This window comes from Notolepis coatsorum (assembly GCF_963971535.1).
Source record: "Notolepis coatsorum genome assembly, chromosome: 18".
In the NCBI taxonomy this organism is placed as follows: domain Eukaryota; kingdom Metazoa; phylum Chordata; class Actinopteri; order Aulopiformes; family Paralepididae; genus Notolepis; species Notolepis coatsorum.
In genome coordinates, this window is record NC_140182.1 from 87,490,587 (window position 1) to 87,509,167 (window position 18,581).

General features: G+C 45.3%; 1 protein-coding gene across 1 annotated transcript in view; it reads right to left on the reverse strand.

Annotated features, from left to right (window-relative positions):
* The window catches only part of LOC311245482 (DENN domain-containing protein 2A), a 48,793-nt gene that overhangs the window by 8,625 nt on the left and 21,587 nt on the right, over positions 1-18,581 (reverse strand). Inside the window, exons 5-14 of the mRNA XM_084335333.1 lie at positions 17,160-17,275; positions 15,921-16,118; positions 15,563-15,656; positions 14,403-14,453; positions 12,574-12,761; positions 7,656-7,765; positions 4,746-4,815; positions 3,892-3,969; positions 1,897-2,037; positions 1,166-1,314 (exon numbers count right to left, since the gene is read on the reverse strand). Of these exons, the coding sequence (XP_084191459.1) occupies positions 1,166-1,314; positions 1,897-2,037; positions 3,892-3,969; positions 4,746-4,815; positions 7,656-7,765; positions 12,574-12,761; positions 14,403-14,453; positions 15,563-15,656; positions 15,921-16,118; positions 17,160-17,275 (1,195 nt within the window). The remainder of the gene's footprint in view (positions 1-1,165; positions 1,315-1,896; positions 2,038-3,891; positions 3,970-4,745; positions 4,816-7,655; positions 7,766-12,573; positions 12,762-14,402; positions 14,454-15,562; positions 15,657-15,920; positions 16,119-17,159; positions 17,276-18,581) is intronic.

Here is an 18,581-nt window from a genome sequence, read left to right on the forward strand (position 1 = left end):
AAAACCGTCCGTCATTCCTTCTCTCTGTCTGTCCGTCTTCTCTGCGTCTCTGTCATTTCCTCTTCGCTAACCATCTTACGGATGTACACCCTCAACATTTCTTACTTCGGCTGTACTTGCTATGTCTGTGATAGCAAGTCTACCGCTACATTTGTTAAGTTGTACTTTATTAGCTGCGACCAGCAGCTCTATAGGTCACGTATCAAGTGTGTGTGTGTGACGGTGTGTATCTGTATGTTCACGCCAATAGACCACTGCACTTCCGTGTTACATTGAGCTCATGGAGGAGAGAGCGGGGGGAGAAAATGAATGAGTGTGGATGAGAGCCTTGATAGCCTTGTAGCTACGGCTGTGGGGGTGCTGGAGACATGATCCAGTAGACTTGTATACGACTGAGTCTCCTGAACACGGCGCGACCAATTCCAAGTCGATGGGCACTTTCTCTGCCGAGCTATAGTCACTTTTCCGCACCTACTCCCGAACTACGCATGCGCAGATTGAGAAAGTGCCGATCGACTTGAAATTGGTCGTGCCGTGTTCAGGAGACTGCAGGCGTATACAAGTCTATTTGATCATGTCTCCAGCACCCCCCCACAGCCGTAGCTACAACCACTTAATGTCGAGGCTCTCATCCACATTCATTCATTTCCCCCCCCCCCCGCTCTCTCCCCCATGATTTCAGAATCCCGGAAGTGTTGCGGTGGTCTATTGGCTAAAAGGGGCCGTGGCAACGGGAGTGGCCCATCGCAAAAAGGTTGCCGCTATTGCAAATTCACGCTTGTTGATCCCTGTGGGGAAATTTGTCCTCTGCATTCAACCAATCCTAATTATGTAGGAGCAGTGGGGGGCCACAGTCCGGTGCCCGGGACCAACTCCAGTTGTAATGCCAGTGTCTGGGTCAAGGGCAACAGCAGGAGTATCACCTAGCATGCATGTCTTGGTGGTGGGACAGAACCCATGCGAACACAGGGAGAACATGCTACCTCCACACAGAAAAGCCTCCCACTGGGGTTCCAGGACCTTCCTGTTGTGGAGCAGCAGTGCTAACCACAACATACATATACATATAATAACATAGTGATGTATATAATTATAATTATAATAAAAAAAACTCTTGCCAAGTACATTTATCTCGTGCTCATATTATCCGTGTCGTGAAACCAACCTGAGTTTGTCGGCGGTGAAGATGACTCTGCGCTCCAGCAGGAGAGAGGCGAACACTCTGAGCAGCAGGCGCAGACTCAGTGAGGAGAACAGACACTCAAAGTCCACGTGCTCCAGACGAGAGTCTGATGGCCGACACAGCTCTATCACCTAGTGGGGAGACAGAGACAGAGAGGGGGAGAGAGAGAGAGAGAGAGAGAGAGAGAGAGAGAGAGAGAGAGAGGGGGGGGGGGGGATAGAGAGAGAGGGGGGGGAGGAGAGAGAGAGAGAGAGAGAGAGAGAGAGAGAGAGAGAGAGAGAGAGGGGGGGGGATAGAGAGAGAGAGGGGGGGGAGAGAGAGAGAGAGAGAGAGAGAGAGAGAGAGAGAGAGAGAGAGAGAGAGAGAGAGAGAGAGAGAGGGGGGGGGGGTAGAGAGAGAGAGAGAAAGGGGGGGGGAGAGAGAGAGAGAGATAGAGAGGGGGGGGATAGAGACGTGTAGAGAGAAATAGAGAGATTGTTACATGCAAATGCTTACATTTGCACCACACACACATACATACACACACACACACACACACACACACACACACACACACACACACACACACACACACACACACACACACACACACACACACACACACACACACACACACACACACACACACACACACACACACACACACACACACACACACACACACACAGTCACACACACACACACACACACACACACAGCTTCCACTCTCTCACCTCAGTCCCAGAGCCTGGTAGGAAGTTCTTCACGGTGATGGTCCTCCCCGGTGCAGGAAAGGGAGCCTCCATGATGCCCCTCATGAAGGGCTGCACCAGAGCAGGAGAGATGGCCCTCCTCTTCTCCACTTCATCCAGGATCTAGAGCAGGACACAGCGGCAGGTGCAGGTGTGAATAGAGACAGTAGTGGTACAGTAGTAGTACAGTAGTGGTACAGTAGTAGCAGTGGACACCTGCTGTATGATCAGACACTGTGCAGATCATCACATCCACCACACCATGAACACTGAATCAGTATGAGAGAAACATGCAATAGACCTATCTCAAACCCTGCCCTCTTTTCTTGATCCTCCAATCACAACTGTCGCTTACCTCGGACAAACTTGGTTTGTCCGAGGTAAGCGACAGTTGTGATTGGAGGATCAAGAAAAGAGGGCAGGGTTTGAGACAGGTCCATTCTTTCAAATACAATAAATATACAGGACTTGGTGGTGCAGAAACAAAGTGACGATACTAGAAAACAATAAGATCCTAACATACAGTGCAAAGAGCCAGTGTAAGACATATGATGGACAGTAGTCTGACTCACAGGATGCATATATTTATTATTATAACTATTTTCAAAATCCCCATCCATAAGATCAACAACAACAACAACCAAGTCTTCAAGCTAGCAAGCTACACACTACGCAAAACCTTGATGAAGAAACAGCCTACAAACAACCCAGACCCCAGACCTAAAGCGCAGTCTGGCGATGAGGACAAATGGACAGTACACATACAAAACACTTACAAATAGCACTGTACGCGTTAGTAACTCACTACAGCTTCAGCTGCAAACATATCGTATGCTTGCAGTTGTATAGGAACTGCAGTGAGTATCTAGTAGTACATTGTTCCCAAGTACCAGAATTAGATGCATGAAATATGTATGTGTACAATATAACCATCTATATACCTATAGATCTTTATACACATACTGTATGTAAACCCATCTCCATAGTGTATTTATTCCTGTATCCCTAGATCCTTATATACACACACACACACACACACACACACACACACACACACACACACACACACACACACACACACACACACACACACACACACACACACACACACACACACACACACACACACACACACACACACACACACACACACACACACACACACACACACACACACACACACACACACACACACACACACAAACACACAGACACACACACATACTGTAAATAACCCACCAACACTCATACCCTGTATCTAGAGTGTGTATGCAGAGCATGCACAACTTGTATTAATATGCATGTTGCACAGATGGTTATATCCACACATATGCACAGGCATAGCCTATAAATTAGAGGCTCATTACAGGGAGCCCATTCCACTGCAGTCACCACGTCAGCTGCAGCTCACATGTGCCTCTCTGTACTGGGTCCTGGGCCAGAGCTCTGTGGGAAAGTGGATACCATGGAGAGGGTGGGTGGGGCTCTGCGGCTACCTATGGTGGTCCCACTGGGAACATTTATGTGGGATCTCTCTCACAGTGGGAATGTGTGTGTGTGTGTGTGTGTGTGTGTGTGTGTGTGTGTGTGTGTGTGTGTGTGTGTGTGTGTGTGTGTGTGTGCGTGTGTGTGTGTAAATGGATTGCATTTATATAGCTCTTTTTCCAAAGCACTTTATAACATATGCCTCACATGCACCCATTACTGACTCTCCAGGACACCGCCGGGAAGCGACCGGGGAATCAGACATCTGCTCTACTTCCAGAGCCACACCTGAGTTTCCCCAATGGGATCAATAAAGGAATATCTTCTCTTATATTATATTGTGTGTGTGTGTGTGTGTGTGTGTGTGTGTGTGTGTGTGTGTGTGTGTGTGTGTGTGTGTGTGTGTGCGTGCGTGCGTGCGTGCGTGCGTGCGTGCGTGCGTGCGTGCGTGTGTGTGTGCGTGTGTGCGTGTGTGTGTGTGTGTGTGTGTACCTTGGAGAAGAGGTCGAAGCAGCCCAAGCGGCTAACGATGCAGTACACCTCAGGCAGCCTCCGGCTCTTACCACTGGGCTGTGAACACACAACAGAGAGGGTCAGAGCTCTTACCACTGGGCTGTGAACACACAACAGAGAGGGTCAGAGCTCTTACCACTGGGCTGTGAACACACAACAGAGAGGGTCAGAGCTCTTACCACTGGGCTATGAACACACAACAGAGAGGGTCAGAGCTCTTACCACTGGGCTATGAACACACAACAGAGAGGGTCAGAGCTCTTACCACTGGGCTATGAACACAGAACAGAGAGGGTCAGAGCTCTTACCACTGGGCTGTGAACACACAACAGAGAGGGTCAGAGCTCTTACCACTGGGCTGTGAACACACAACAGAGAGGGTCAGAGCTCTTACCACTGGGCTGTGAACACACAACAGAGAGGGTCAGAGCTCTTACCACTGGGCTGTGAACACACAACAGACAGAGAGGGTCAGAGCTCTTACCACTGGGCTGTGAACACACAACAGAGAGGGTCAGAGCTCTTACCACTGGGCTGTGAACACAGAACAGACAGAGAGGGTCAGAGCTCTTACCACTGGGCTATGAAGACACAACAGACTGTACACCCAAACACTAGTCTACTGCAGCATTAGACCAGTGGAGCAAAACAAAACCTTTGTTTCACAGAGGCAATTGAAAGTAAAGTTAAAGAAAATGATTAAAGATGTTAAAAAAAAAAAAAAAAAAATAGAGGGCTACAGAATAATGCCCTATCCAGATGTTAAAAACAGAAAAGATTCATTCGAATTTCCAATGATCTATTGGACAGGTGCAGCCATTTTAATAGCTTACCAGTAAACGGCGACAGTAGCCAAACCTCCTGCTCCCATCTTCACCAGTCAGGACAAACGAAAACGTCTCACTGTTGGGGGAGAAAAAAAAAACAACAGGTCATTCAGATAGGTTGGAAACTATTTTGAACCGTAAAACTTTTAATACATAGAGCAAGCTGCTGTGGAAAACAGAAAACGCAATTATGGACTTGACTTGGCTAGCTAACTAGGTGTTGTTGAAAACAATGGCCAGACGTTTTTCTTTTGAGCAGGAAGACCCTTGGGGTAGAGTAGACTTACTCTACAAATATCTACACAAAGGCTCTTTAGTTTCACCTGACAGGTGTTCATTGACCAGTGACAGCCCCCTCCCAGCGGCATGTGTCATATATAGTTCAATAGCTCTGTGTGCAGGTGTGTGTTTCGGGGCTAGCTTAGCTTGTGCTAACAACATTCCTCGGGCCCCATCAAACACTAACGGAGCTAGGTAATTATTACCCGTCACCCTCAAGGCACACATCATCACTTCTCGGAACAAAGCACTCCTTGAGACACTATGCTAGATGGCATTGGCTAATATAGTAAATTTCAAACAGCACACAATGAATTGTGATTTTAGCAAACCAGGTGTAAGGCACTAAATCACACTAAACTCCCCTGTAATCATTTGCCATTGTAAATTTCATCGACATGGAATTTAGTTTGGAGCTAAATCTTTGGCTTTTAGTGTTCTCATCGGTTGTTTATGTGATAGTTATTATCTATGCTAGGTGCAGGGCGGCTAGGTGGTGTAGTGGGCAAGGCACTCGCCACCAGTGTGGAGACGCTAGGATTCGCGTGTTCGAATCCAGCTCTCCACATTGTTTTTCAGTTTGGCTGGTCGTCCGCAGTAATACACATTGGCCGTATTACGGGGAGGGAAAACTGAAGGGTGGGGATCGAACGTTGTGAACAAGCGACTCCTACAAGTCGGTTGGTGCGCCTGCGCAGTAGAATCAGGAAGTGTCGGGGGCAGCGTGAGCCTCCCACGCGTTACTCCTCGACACTGAGAGATCGAGCTGCGCAGGTGAAAAGATGCGACTGCTGTTACCTCAAGTACCGGAGGGGACTTGTGCTATGTATGACTTAGTCCACATTGCAGCCGGCTTGTGGGAGGCAAGAAACAGCGTTCGTGACAGGGGAGGGTTGAATTGGATGATACGAAATTGGGATGGGAGAAAATATGGAAAAATGGGAGAAAAAAGTGGATCAAAAATCTATGCTAGGTGCAGAGCTAACCCTTACCAAAAAAGTATGATAGTAGGTCAAGGTCAAGTTTATTGGTACTGTATGTCCCAAACTGGGCAATTCATGCTACAGCAGATACATCGAAGCTCCAAAAATACACAGCAAACATACATAACAAGAACACAGACAGACATGTACAGTACATGGTCGCAGGATCAGATCATAACAGTCAAACAAGCAACCACAACCATCCCCCCACCCACCCACCCACCCACCCACCCACCCACCTCAATGTGTGTATCTATTGTTTTTAGCTGCAGGGGTCTCCAAACGTTGGCCGGACGGCAATAATTGATACTCCGGATTTAGGGGGTGAGAGCTGTCCGCTCTAATCTAATCGTATGATGATTTCAGTTTAACCATACTGGCCATTATAAGATTATAAAATAAGATATTCCCTTATTGATCCCCTGGGGGAAATTTGGGCATCATAGCAGCATTGGGGAAGGGGGAGGGGAGGTATAGGTATGGGCATGGTAATAGTAGAAGACATAAATATAGACAATAGAATTATAGTAAAGATAAAAATAGGCAGTGTAAACAATATAATTAACTCTGAATATAAAAATATGAGCAAGTAAACAGAGGTGAAGATGAGGGTCTGTATGCCCTATCAGTTATATTATATGTTACAATAAATATGGGCAATACATTTACATTTACATTTACATTACATTTAGTCATTTAGCTGACGATTTTATCCAAAGTGACTTACAAGTTCTGTACGACAAGTCATCAGGAAGGGCACAACTCTATCAGCTGAGTAACAATACAACATATAATCTGAATATATACTTTGAGTAAGTAAAGTAAACAGTGTACATAAGGTACAGTACCCTAACTGGCATGATATATGTCATACGTTATACATTGTAGGTTGTACATTGTATATCAAAATGGAGGACCCTTGTGTAAACAAGACGAAAGTATTTTTCTGGTCTGCATCCTCTTAGCAGTTGTTAGTATTGAGCTGTACTGTATTGTACCCATTCTGCAATCTGTTAATAAAGTTTTCAATCAATCATTGGTTACAATGGTAAAAGCAATATCGCCATGGTGTAACATTTCCACTAAATATATCAGTCATATTGGTTGTGAACATATATAAAGTGAACAAATGAGCCCATTGCTGAAACAATCTGTAGTCTAATTCTAAGACCACATTTCCCATAAACCCTGTTGCTTCCTGCTTCCTGGAAAACGTTTTGATGCGTAACAGTGAACGTGAAGTCATTTTCGTTGATGGAGCACGTTTTGTTTGGAAAGGCTTCCTTTGCACCATAATGCCTTTCGCAGAACTCCCATGGATCCATCCTGGACACACACACCATCAATAAAAAATAGAGGATATCGATGGACTCATCTCAGTCTCATTAATTGTATTCTCACCGGTAACATGTTTCTGCAGTAATCCTGCAAAGGTATGGACATTGAATGACATATTGATTTCAAAATATTCCATAATAAAAAATGATATATACAGTATCATGGAATAATCCAATTTAAACCGTGATCCCAATGGTATTTCCATATTCTTTGGTCACTACTATCATTGTAGTGACCAACAAATTGATGCAAATAGCATGATACCTTTTCACAACAGACAGAGCTGATAAATGAGGCCCTAGTTAATAGTTCTGACCTGGGGAAGTTATCAACAGGTGCCCAGTCTTTGGCGTCAGGGAAACAGAACTGAGGGATGACCTTCAGTTGATCCTCAGCTTCCCGCATGAACTTGAAGCTCCTCTCCAGCTGTGGGGGAAGAAATGAGAGAACATTTGATTCAATTTAAGTTAATGCTATCTTAAGAGAACATGACTTAAGGGGAGACAATCTGATTTATCGTGAACTAGGAGTCCTTTGAGACCATCAGAAAAGCGTGTGTCTGTAGTGTAGACACTTTATCGATAATATAGGGTAAGGTTTGTGTGTGAGACACATTATCTTTCAGGTAAAGTTTGTGTGTGAGACACTTTATGGTGGTTCATGCATTCATTTCATCAAGACTGGATTACTGTAACAGCATCCTCTACGGCTCACCAAACACTATCCTCAATAAACTCCAATATGTCCAAAACTCTGCTGCCCGCATGCTCAACTCCCCCCGTCGCTCTGATCACATCGCCCCTGTCCTCCACGACCTCCATTGGCTTCCGATCAAATACAGGATACAATTTAAAATACTTCTCAACACATTTAAAGCCCTCACCAACCTTGTCCCACATCCCCCTGTGGGGCGGCGTGGCTCAGGGGTAGAGCGGGGCGTCCAATGATCGAAGGGTTGGTGGTTCGAATCCCGCTCAAGCCCATGTCCATCCCATTGCCGTTGTGTCCTTGGGCAAGACACTTAACCTACTTGCCTCATATGAATGTGAATGAATGTTGGTGGTGGTCGGAGGGGCCGTAGGCGTTGATTATTCGCCACGCTTCCGTGAGTCTGCCTCAGGGCAGCTCTGGCTGCAATTGTAGCTTACCACCACCGGTATGACTGTGTATGAACGAATAATGGACTCTGTGAAGCGCTCTGAGTCAGAGCAACAGTCAGTCAGAGAAGAGCGCTATATAAATCCAATCCATTATTATTATTATTACCTGTCCGACCTCCTCCACCGTCACACGCCCACCCCGTCGCCTTAGGTCTGCTGATGCCAACCGCCTAACACCTCCCACGACCAAGCTCCGGACCTGGGGCGACAGGGCCTTTGCTGCTGCTGCCCCCTCCCTCTGGAATGCCCTCCCCAGCCATATCCGTGATGCAAACACCCTGACATCTTTTAAATCAGCCCTCAAAACCCACCTTTTGAATCTTGCTTTTGACTTCTAATTCTGTCGGTTTTATTTTATTTTATGTATTATTTTTGTTCTGTTTTTGTTTTGCCATAGTTTTGTTTCTTCTACCCATGTAAAGCGTCTTTGAGCATCTGGAAAAGCGCTATATAAAATAGATGTATTATTATTATTATTATTATTATTATTATTATTATTATTATTATTATTATTATTATTATTATTATTATTATTATTATTATTATTATTATTATTATTATTATTATTATTATTATTATTATTATTATTATTATTATTATTATTATTATTATTATTATTATTTATGTTTAAAGTAAAGTGTGTGTCAGGGATTCTGATAGATGGTATTTACCAGCCAATTTCAATTGTCCTGGTAAATATAAGAGAACCAACTGATCTTTCAGGCCGGAGTGGCTGGAAATAATGATACACACGGCCGAGACATGACTCTCTTGGAGAACATTACCGTAACCCAGACAGATCAGAAGTTCATTTGCGCATTCAAAGCTGTCAGAGAGCAGTATCTTCAGCACCGAATTGATGCTCTGAAGGACAGATTCACAGAAAACTACATTGATGCATGCATTTCACTTTGTTCTTAAACATGTTTTTTTGCACATGCACGTATCTACATTACGCACGCACGTTAAATAACAATCTTATTGGCCAAAAATAGCTAGCAGGAAACCCCAGTTTAATGACCTGCTTGGAGCGATGCAGCAAAGCTTTCGAGACACAGAATTGGTTTTATGACCAATTATCACATGTCGGTGAAATGCCCCTTTAAACAGTGGTGCAAGTGCTTTTGGACTAAACAACTCAGTTCATGCATCAGAAAGACTCTTTAAACTGAATTCAACTGTCCTTTGAACTGCATCTAGCTTACAGTGTGTCACACACACATAACATACACATATATATTTTTTTTTTATCCTCTTTTTCTCCGCCTGATTTTTCTATGCTTAATAATTTAGTCGTTATGCCAATTGCCCCCCTCCCCTACCTGGTCGTTGTGCGCATGTTCCCCCTACTGGTCGGTACAAGGGAACCCTGAAGTCTACCACATGCTTCCTCCGACACATGCAGAGACAGCCAGTGGCTCTCTTTTCACCTGACAGCGAGGACTCTCATTGGTGAAGTGTAACGCGTGGGAGTCATCACGCTGCCTTCACCATTTCCTGCCTTTCGCTGAACAAGCGCCCAGACCTGACCTGTAGGCGTCGCTGTCCACAACGCCAGATTACCACCCACGACTTCCCTCCCGCTAACTCAGCCAAACGAGTTAGTATGACGATCAGCCCAAGCCGCAGGCAATGCTGACTCCGGGAGTCGAGACTGCAGCCTCTTGCATTGGTGACGAGCGCAATCTCCGCTACGCCACCCGACCGCACATAACATACACATCTGACAGATAATATCCAAACACTGATGCAATGTCTGTGCAAATAGCTCCAAACACACCTTGCTATTCACAAAGCCCTCACAAAGGGTGAAATACCGTGCTAACTGCGTTGCCATCAGCATTGCGTCTCTGCTATTTAAATTAGGTAATGGGTGAAACATGTGCCCTTTTCTATGCAAATGAGCCTCATTGCAAAAACACTCCAATTTAGTGGCGCTAATTGCCACGTGCAGTTAAAGTGACGCTCTTTACATCTTCAGAGAGTTGGTGGTAACTAAGCGCACCAGTGCCGGTGATCCGTTGGGTAATAATCACAATAAAGAGAATAGAACCCGCACACTCATATGCTCCAGAATAAACTTTCAATTTATAACGTTTCGTCAGGTCCATGAGGAGTAGACGCTGGAAACACGGTCAATGAAAAGTTTATTCTGAAGTATATGAGAATGCAAGTTTTATTCTCTTAACTAAACATTAAATATAACTTCATTTCTCACTCTAAAAATATTCCAAAGTCTGACATTTTTTTCACTGGCACACAGTGCCTAACTTGGGCCGAAAGATTCAGCACCATGGACAGGTCTGTTCAAACTCACATGACAAACGATTTTGTATCATCTGGGTGGGCAAATTCTAGATGTGATATTTTTATTCCAATACAACCCTAGATTGTGTTTTGATATGATAGATTTGATTGATTGATTGATTGATTTATAGACAGTTTGGTTTTGTATCTTATTGGTGGTTAACAGAGTTTTCGCAAAATAAGTCTCTTATTTTACGCTGAGCTATATGGTAACTTTCACGCACCTACCGCATAATCCCTCCGCAACAATGAGGCATTCACCTGTAGGTACCACCAGTACCAGTACCACCACAACCTGACGTACGAGCGAATCTATGAAGGGGAGCAAGATATGGCAGGATACTTATAGTTAACCACTGATAAGCTACCAAACCAAACTGTCTATCATATCAAAACACAATCTAGGGATGTACCTGTATAGGAATAAAAAATAAAAAATCACATCTAGAATTTTCCCACCCAATTGTTTACAAAAAAGTGTTTGGTCCAAGGACTAGAAGAGCTACAGTATTGATTTTCTGGACTTCCAATTCGGGATCAGAGAATTGAAGCTTCTGTTTTCTGTCTGCCATTGTCCTAGGACATGCATTCTGTTGCATGGGCAGTATTTATACTATTTTATCATATCAGCCAACTGGAGCAATCCGAAGCCAATGGACCTGTCTCAAACCCTGCCCTCTTTTCTTGATCCTCCAATCACAACTGTCGCTTACCTCGGACAAACCAAGTTTGTCCGAGGTAAGCGACAGCTGTGATTGGAGGATCAAGAAAAGGGGCAGGGTTTGAGACAGGTCAATTGCACTCCGTGAGCCAACAACGCTGCCAGATATCAGGAGCAAATTGCACAACGTATGGGCTAGTATATCATCCGCGCAATATCTTTAGTGAATAGGTCTTTAAGACGGAACAAATAGCGGGTGCAAATTACACGCAGTTAAAGGGGAACTCCACTTTTTTTGGAAATTAGCTTATTTAACATCTTCCCTGGAGTTAGACAAGAAGATGCATACCTTTTTTGTCTCTGTGCGTGCATTTTAGCTTTGGGAATAGACGCTCCGTTAGCATAGCTTAGCTTCATCACTGGAAGTGAGGCAGGACAGTAGCCTTACAGTGCCTTACAGTGTATTGCAAGGTCTGACATTGACCAAACTTGATATGCATGAACTTGGTGGGCTCTAGGTCAACTCCTGAAAAGGGGGTCAATGTCAGACTTTGCAATCAAAAGTTAGGGGGCTAATAACTCTTGCCATAATTTCAGTGCGCCCCCTAACTTTTGATTGCAAGGTCTGACATTGACCCCCTTTTCAGGAGTTGACCTAGAGCCCACCAAGGTCATGCATATCAAGTTTGGTCAATGTCAGACCTTGCAATACACTGTAAGGCACTGTAAGGCTACTGTCCTGCCTCACTTCCAGTGATGAAGCTAAGCTATGCTAACGGAGCGTCTATTCCCAAAGCTAAATGCACGCACAGAGACAAAAAAGGTATGCATCTTCTTGTCTAACTCCAGGGAAGATGTTAAATAAGCTAATTTCCAAAAAAAGTGGAGTTCCCCTTTAAGGGTGCTATTAGCGGGTGCAATCTTTGTGAAATCGCCTCAGAGATGGTAGCAATGCAATTGACCTATCTCAAGCCCGCCCTCTTTTCTTGATCCTCCAATCACAACCGTTGCTTCCCTCGGAAAAACAAAGCCAGAGGAAAGCAAAAAACAACAGTTGTAATTGGAGGATCAAGAAAAGAGGGCAGTGTTTTTCTGTCCTACTTTACCTTCAGAGGGAACTGCTGTGTGACCTCGGGCAGGTAAGGCACTCCAGCTTTGGTCTTGTGCAGGGCGACCACGATGAAGTACTCAAACAGTTTCCTCTCCTGCAGATCCATCAGATCTCTCTCCAAGGTCCAGTACCGCCCTGTCTGTTTCAGCATGGACTGGACCGACACCAGGCGCTGGCTGTGAGCTGACATACATTTAATGCACGGGTGCGCACACAGACACAGACACAGACACAGACACAGACACACACAAGCTCACTTTTCTTGCCTACCACGGCAGAGACCCGGGTTCAATTCCCGGCAGCGGTACCTCTGACTTCCTCTGACGTCTCTCTACGTAATTGTAAATGAGAGCCTGCTCTCTCAATGATCTTTTGAGATTAAATAAAGATTGAATGATTGAACTTGGTCAGACGTCCCTACGAACACAGTTGTCAGTGTTCGCGGGTGGGAAGCCGGTGAGGGTATTAGTCCTAGTGTATCTGCCCTTCCTGCCTGGCCATAGAATGCCCCTCCTGCCAGGTCTGGACTGTTCTCCCCTGCTCTGCCTCTCTCCTTGTCATCATTTCTTCCCCTTGTCTCTGTCTCTCTTTCTCTCTTTCGCTCTTCATGTTCCACTGCTGTTCAAGGTTCGTTTTCTATTTGATCTGTAGTCTCTAGTTGTTTTTGTTTGTTATTCCCTCTGGATGAATAAAGGATTTCTATTCTATAACAGGGAGGGGATCTGGGGGAGATGACGTGAACCTCCTCACTCCCAGTGAAACACCCAGCTGAAAAGAAAAGAAACAAATGGCGACTCCACATGTATCAGACAAGACATGTGGTAGTCTACATCCTCCCCAGACCGACAGAGGAGACATGTGGTAGTCTACACCCTCCCCAGACCGACAGAGGAGACATGTGGTAGTCTACACCCTCCCCAGACCGACAGAGGAGACATGTGGCAGTCTACATCCTCCCCAGACCGACAGAGGAGACATGTGGTAGTCTACACCCTCCCCAGACCGACAGAGGAGACATGTGGTAGTCTACACCCTCCCCAGACCGACAGAGGAGACATGTGGCAGTCTACACCCTCCCCAGACCGACAGAGGAGACATGTGGCAGTCTACACCCTCCCCAGACCGACAGAGGAGACATGTGGTAGTCTACACCCTCCCCAGACCGACAGAGGAGACATGTGGTAGTCTACACCCTCCCCAGACCGACAGAGGAGACATGTGGCAGTCTACATCCTCCCCAGACCGACAGAGGAGACATGTGGTAGTCTACACCCTCCCCAGACCGACAGAGGAGACATGTGGCAGTCTACACCCTCCCCAGACCGACAGAGGAGACATGTGGTAGTCTACACCCTCCGCAGACCGACAGAGGAGACATGTGGCAGTCTACACCCTCCCCAGACCGACAGAGGAGACATGTGGCAGTCTACACCCTCCCCAGACCGACAGAGGAGACATGTGGTAGTCTACACCCTCCGCAGACCGACAGAGGAGACATGTGGTAGTCTACACCCTCCCCAGACCGACAGAGGAGACATGTGGCAGTCTACACCCTCCCCAGACCGACAGAGGAGACATGTGGCAGTCTACACCCTCCCCAGACCGACAGAGGAGACATGTGGCAGTCTACACCCTCCCCAGACCGACAGAGGAGACATGTGGTAGTCTACACCCTCCCCAGACCGACAGAGGATAACACAATGACCAGGATAATGATACACAAGGGGGAAGTGGCATAACGACTTAATTTGGGAGAAAATTGGAGAATAATGCAAAAAATTGGAGAAGAATGCAAAAACAAAGGTTTCTATTTTCAGTGCTCACCTTTCAGTTTCTCCTCTGTGTCACTTTCTGACTCGCTGTTCTCGTCTGTCACTACAACAGAGAGAGAGAGAGAGAGAGAGAGAGAGAGAGAGAGAGAGAGAGAGAGAGAGAGAGAGAGAGAGAGAGAGAGAGAGAGAGAGAGAGAGACAACATGAGGACACTGCAAAAAGGATGTCACAAGAAACCTTGAGCCCCAGGTACCTGCATTCATCCCGTCCACATTTGTGTTTCATATGACAACGCAACACAACCTGATCCTCTGAAGAATGGGGTCAAATGTAACTGAACCCCCCCCCCCCAAAATGGAAACATACCCATAAAGCTAAGTGAACACATACAGTGGGGTATTGTATGAGGCCATTTTGCCTAAACGTCTCACAATATTGCAGTGGAGTTAACAAAAGAAGCTTAACAGTATATTTAAGGAACCAGTGTTGGTGCTAGAGCCTCTGCTCTGCTACATAGAACCATCAATGAATGGCCCTATTCTTATTCACTGAGACTCACATGCAAAAGTAAATGTCCAAACCCACCCTCCCACACACCCACCCCCTCCTAATGTACAGTTTCCTCCCCCTCGCATGTATATATTTTCTGTTAGGATCTCTGTTTAACAGTACTGTCTACCTGTATGTCATGTATGTCATAAATGTCATGATATATATCTGTATGTTGCGTATGTCATAAATGTCATTATGAATTGAAAATGGGGGACCCTGATGTAAACAAGACGAAAGTCTTTCTCTGGTCTGCATCCCCTTAACAATTGTATCTATTGAGCTGTACTGTACTGTACCCATTCTGCAATCTGTTAATACAATTTTCAATCAATCAAGATAAGATAAGATAAGATAAGATAAGATAAGATAAGATAAGATAAGATGTTCCATTATAAATCCCCTTGGGGGAATTCAGGGGTCATAGCAGTACAGTGGAGAGGGAGGGGAGGTATAGGCAGGGTAATAGAAACAATAAAAATATGAGAATACAAAATTAAGAATAAAAGGTAAAGAACAAGATAAAATATGAATAACAAAACAAGGGTGAGGGTCTGATCAGTTGGACAGGTGAGACATATCTATCGATAATATGTATGTACAGAGATAAACCAGAGCTCCAGAGAGAGAAACCATGCCTTTGTTTTGTTTTTTAACCCTCACCTCTCCCTGAGCTGGCCTCGGTCGACTGAGACACCCTCTTCATGCGCTTCTTCCCTCTCCGGGCTTCGAAGATGCCGTTGATTTTCAGCACCACCTGTGGGGGTTGAAGACATTAAAAAAAAGTCTATACATTGGTCTCCGGGAAGCAACACAAATCAACCAAACGTGTAAAAAATACAATTTAAATATTGCTCCAGGGAGACCTTCTCCCAGGTATACCGGTACTCTTTACAGGAAATAACAGCGTGACTGGACGGGTCCTGAGCCTCCCTTAGCAGGAGACTGGACCATAAACCACTCAGGAAGGTGCCTTTGTGTGTGTTTTGAGAGTGTCCCTCTCCCTCTAAGACTACCTTACCTTGGGGATCCTCCTTCGTCTTCGGTTGTAGGGGTCTCCTGAGAGACAGGGGGTGTCGTCTGGGCTGCTGGGTGTGGACGGAGGACTGACCCGGGACGGGGAGGAGACGCCGGCGTCGCGGCTGGTCTTGCGCAAGTCCAGGAGCTTGAAGCTGCGCCGCTCCGAGTTCTGCCTGAAGAAGGCCGGCTTGGAAGAGAACTGGTGGGGGATGGACAGAGGAGGAGAGGGGCCGTGACAATGTGAAGAGAACTGGTGGGGGATGGACCGAGGAGGAGCGGTGCCGTGACAATGAGGACGTTAGTGTAAGGTTTACATTAGAACTGGTGGGGGACGGACAGAGGAGGAGAGGGGCCGTGACAATGAGGATGTTAGTGTGAGGTTTACATTAGAACTGGTGGGGGATGGACCGAGGAGGAGCGGTGCTGTGACAATGAGGATGTTAGTGAGAGGTTTACATTAGAACTGGTGGGGGATGGACCGAGGAGGAGCGGTGCCGTGACAATGAGGATGTTAGTGTGAGGTTTACATTAGAAATACATGGCTTTTCATGATGATGTAGTGAAATATCTACTAGATTTATGTATTAGAACAAACATATTCATCAACATTACAGGTGCACCCGTGTTGGCAGTGGATATTGACGGCAACAGATGCAAGAATGGATGACCAATACATACATTTGTATCTATTTGTATCTTTTCATCAAGTTATTAGATTTAACTTAACAATGTATCAGTTTGCGTACAAATCTTCCACAGAATAAAGTCGATGGCCAAAACGATTGGGAAACGTCCTTGTGTTGCTGCTCGGTTATGAGGTTATGTACTTGGTCAGCAGTGTCAGCGATCGGAAATCGGTTTTCTCTTATAAAACAGTGCCTGAGTGGAATACAATCCCACAGAACATTGGAGAGTCCATTACATTCAACGCCTTCGAGCATAATCTTAGGAATTGGTTGATGGATAATAAAATATGTGAACGGTGATGTGTATACTATGTGGGGATGAACTGTGTATATTGCAAGGGTTGAATTATGTATGTTATTGCTAATGGGCTTGTACTTTTTTTGTACTAGGTACTAGCCCGTTATTTCTGGCAGGGGGACTGCCAATGTAAACTAGCCTTTTGGCTATAATTGGGTACATTTACATTCTATTTCATAAAATGCTCCTTAATGTATGTTGTCTCTCTAACAAATAATATAAAAAAACGAAACTAAACATTTGACCACTGTGATACCTTGCTCGGTGTGTCCGGGGCAGGGGACGATGGCGCGGGGGTGACACATTTGCTTCCAAGGCAACTCCTCTCCAGTTCTATATCTTCATAGGGGTTCTCCTTGGCTGGCGGAGGGTCTGCAGAGAGAAACACGTATCACCACCTTAAGAAGAGACCTCCGTGGCACCTGGATAAACAAGTACTACATGGATGACGTATCCTTATTTCTTTCCATATCAGTCGTGTTTCTGACGCATCGTGTGTTTGTTTTGCTAGACTATTCGTGCTCCAGATGTGCAGAGACCTGCCAGAGGCCCGTATTTCACTGTGATAAGCTGCACCACTGCTGCTAGCGTGGCTAACACTAATTGTAGCCACCATTCCTCCTCTGCAGATAAGAGTGAGGGAGGCCCATTTTCCAAGGCCTCTGCCTCTCCCTCTCTTTTTCACTCTCTCTCTCTCTTTCTCACTCTCCCTCCCTCTCATCAATCCATCCGCCAGATGCGACCTGTAGGAGGAGGAGGCGGTAGAACGACAGACAGGGATGTTCAATTCCTCTCTCTCTCTCTCTCTCTCTCTCTCTCTCTATCTCTCTCTCTCTCTCTCTCTCTCTCTCTCTGAGGAAAAACAAGGGATCAGTGATCACTGCTTTTCACATTGTTGGCTGCTTCAAGGGACAAGCTAAAGCCTCTGGTGTGTTTGTCGCGTAAGCTGTATGCAAGTTTTGTGTGTGTCAGACTGTACTTTAATTCATGTGTATGTGAAGAATAAAACTATTGGCCACAGTTCCTTTTCTCTGAGCTTTAAAGATATACTTTTTAAATGATTAAAATTGTTTCTATATTGAATAACAATATGTATAAATATAATACCTAATATCGGCAGCTTTTACTCTCAAGACATGTCAATACCTACTCAGTTTCTGTGTATGCCGAAGATAAAGGTTTCAAGTTACCACACGTTGGCCCGTGATATGTTCATATGTTCAACATGACACATGCAACTCAGATTTCAGAGAAGTACACAGGGAAGAATGTGGAAAAAGGTGCTCTGGTGACAAATGCATTCAATCTTTATTTATTTGCGAAAGATCATTGAGGGCAAGCTCTCATTTAAAATGACGTCTGCACAAGTTCTGCACAAATAACAATGGCCATTGTCAAAGTTATGTCTCCAAGAGGAGTTAACCATTAAGAAACGTGCTTTTGCTATTTTGCTATTTCTTCACTGTTTGGGCACTTTTGCACGGTTCCTGTGAGTCTATGGAACACTCTGTAGGTTTTTGTTTTTCGAAAAGGTTCATTGTTTTGTATTTCTGGTCGGGTACTCAGGGGCAGCGTTTTTCTACCTCAGGATCTTAAGCTGTTTTGAGGCTGGGCTCCAACCACTGTGTGGCCTGGTGACAATTACCACATTGTTATGCAGCTGGGAATCTCTGACATC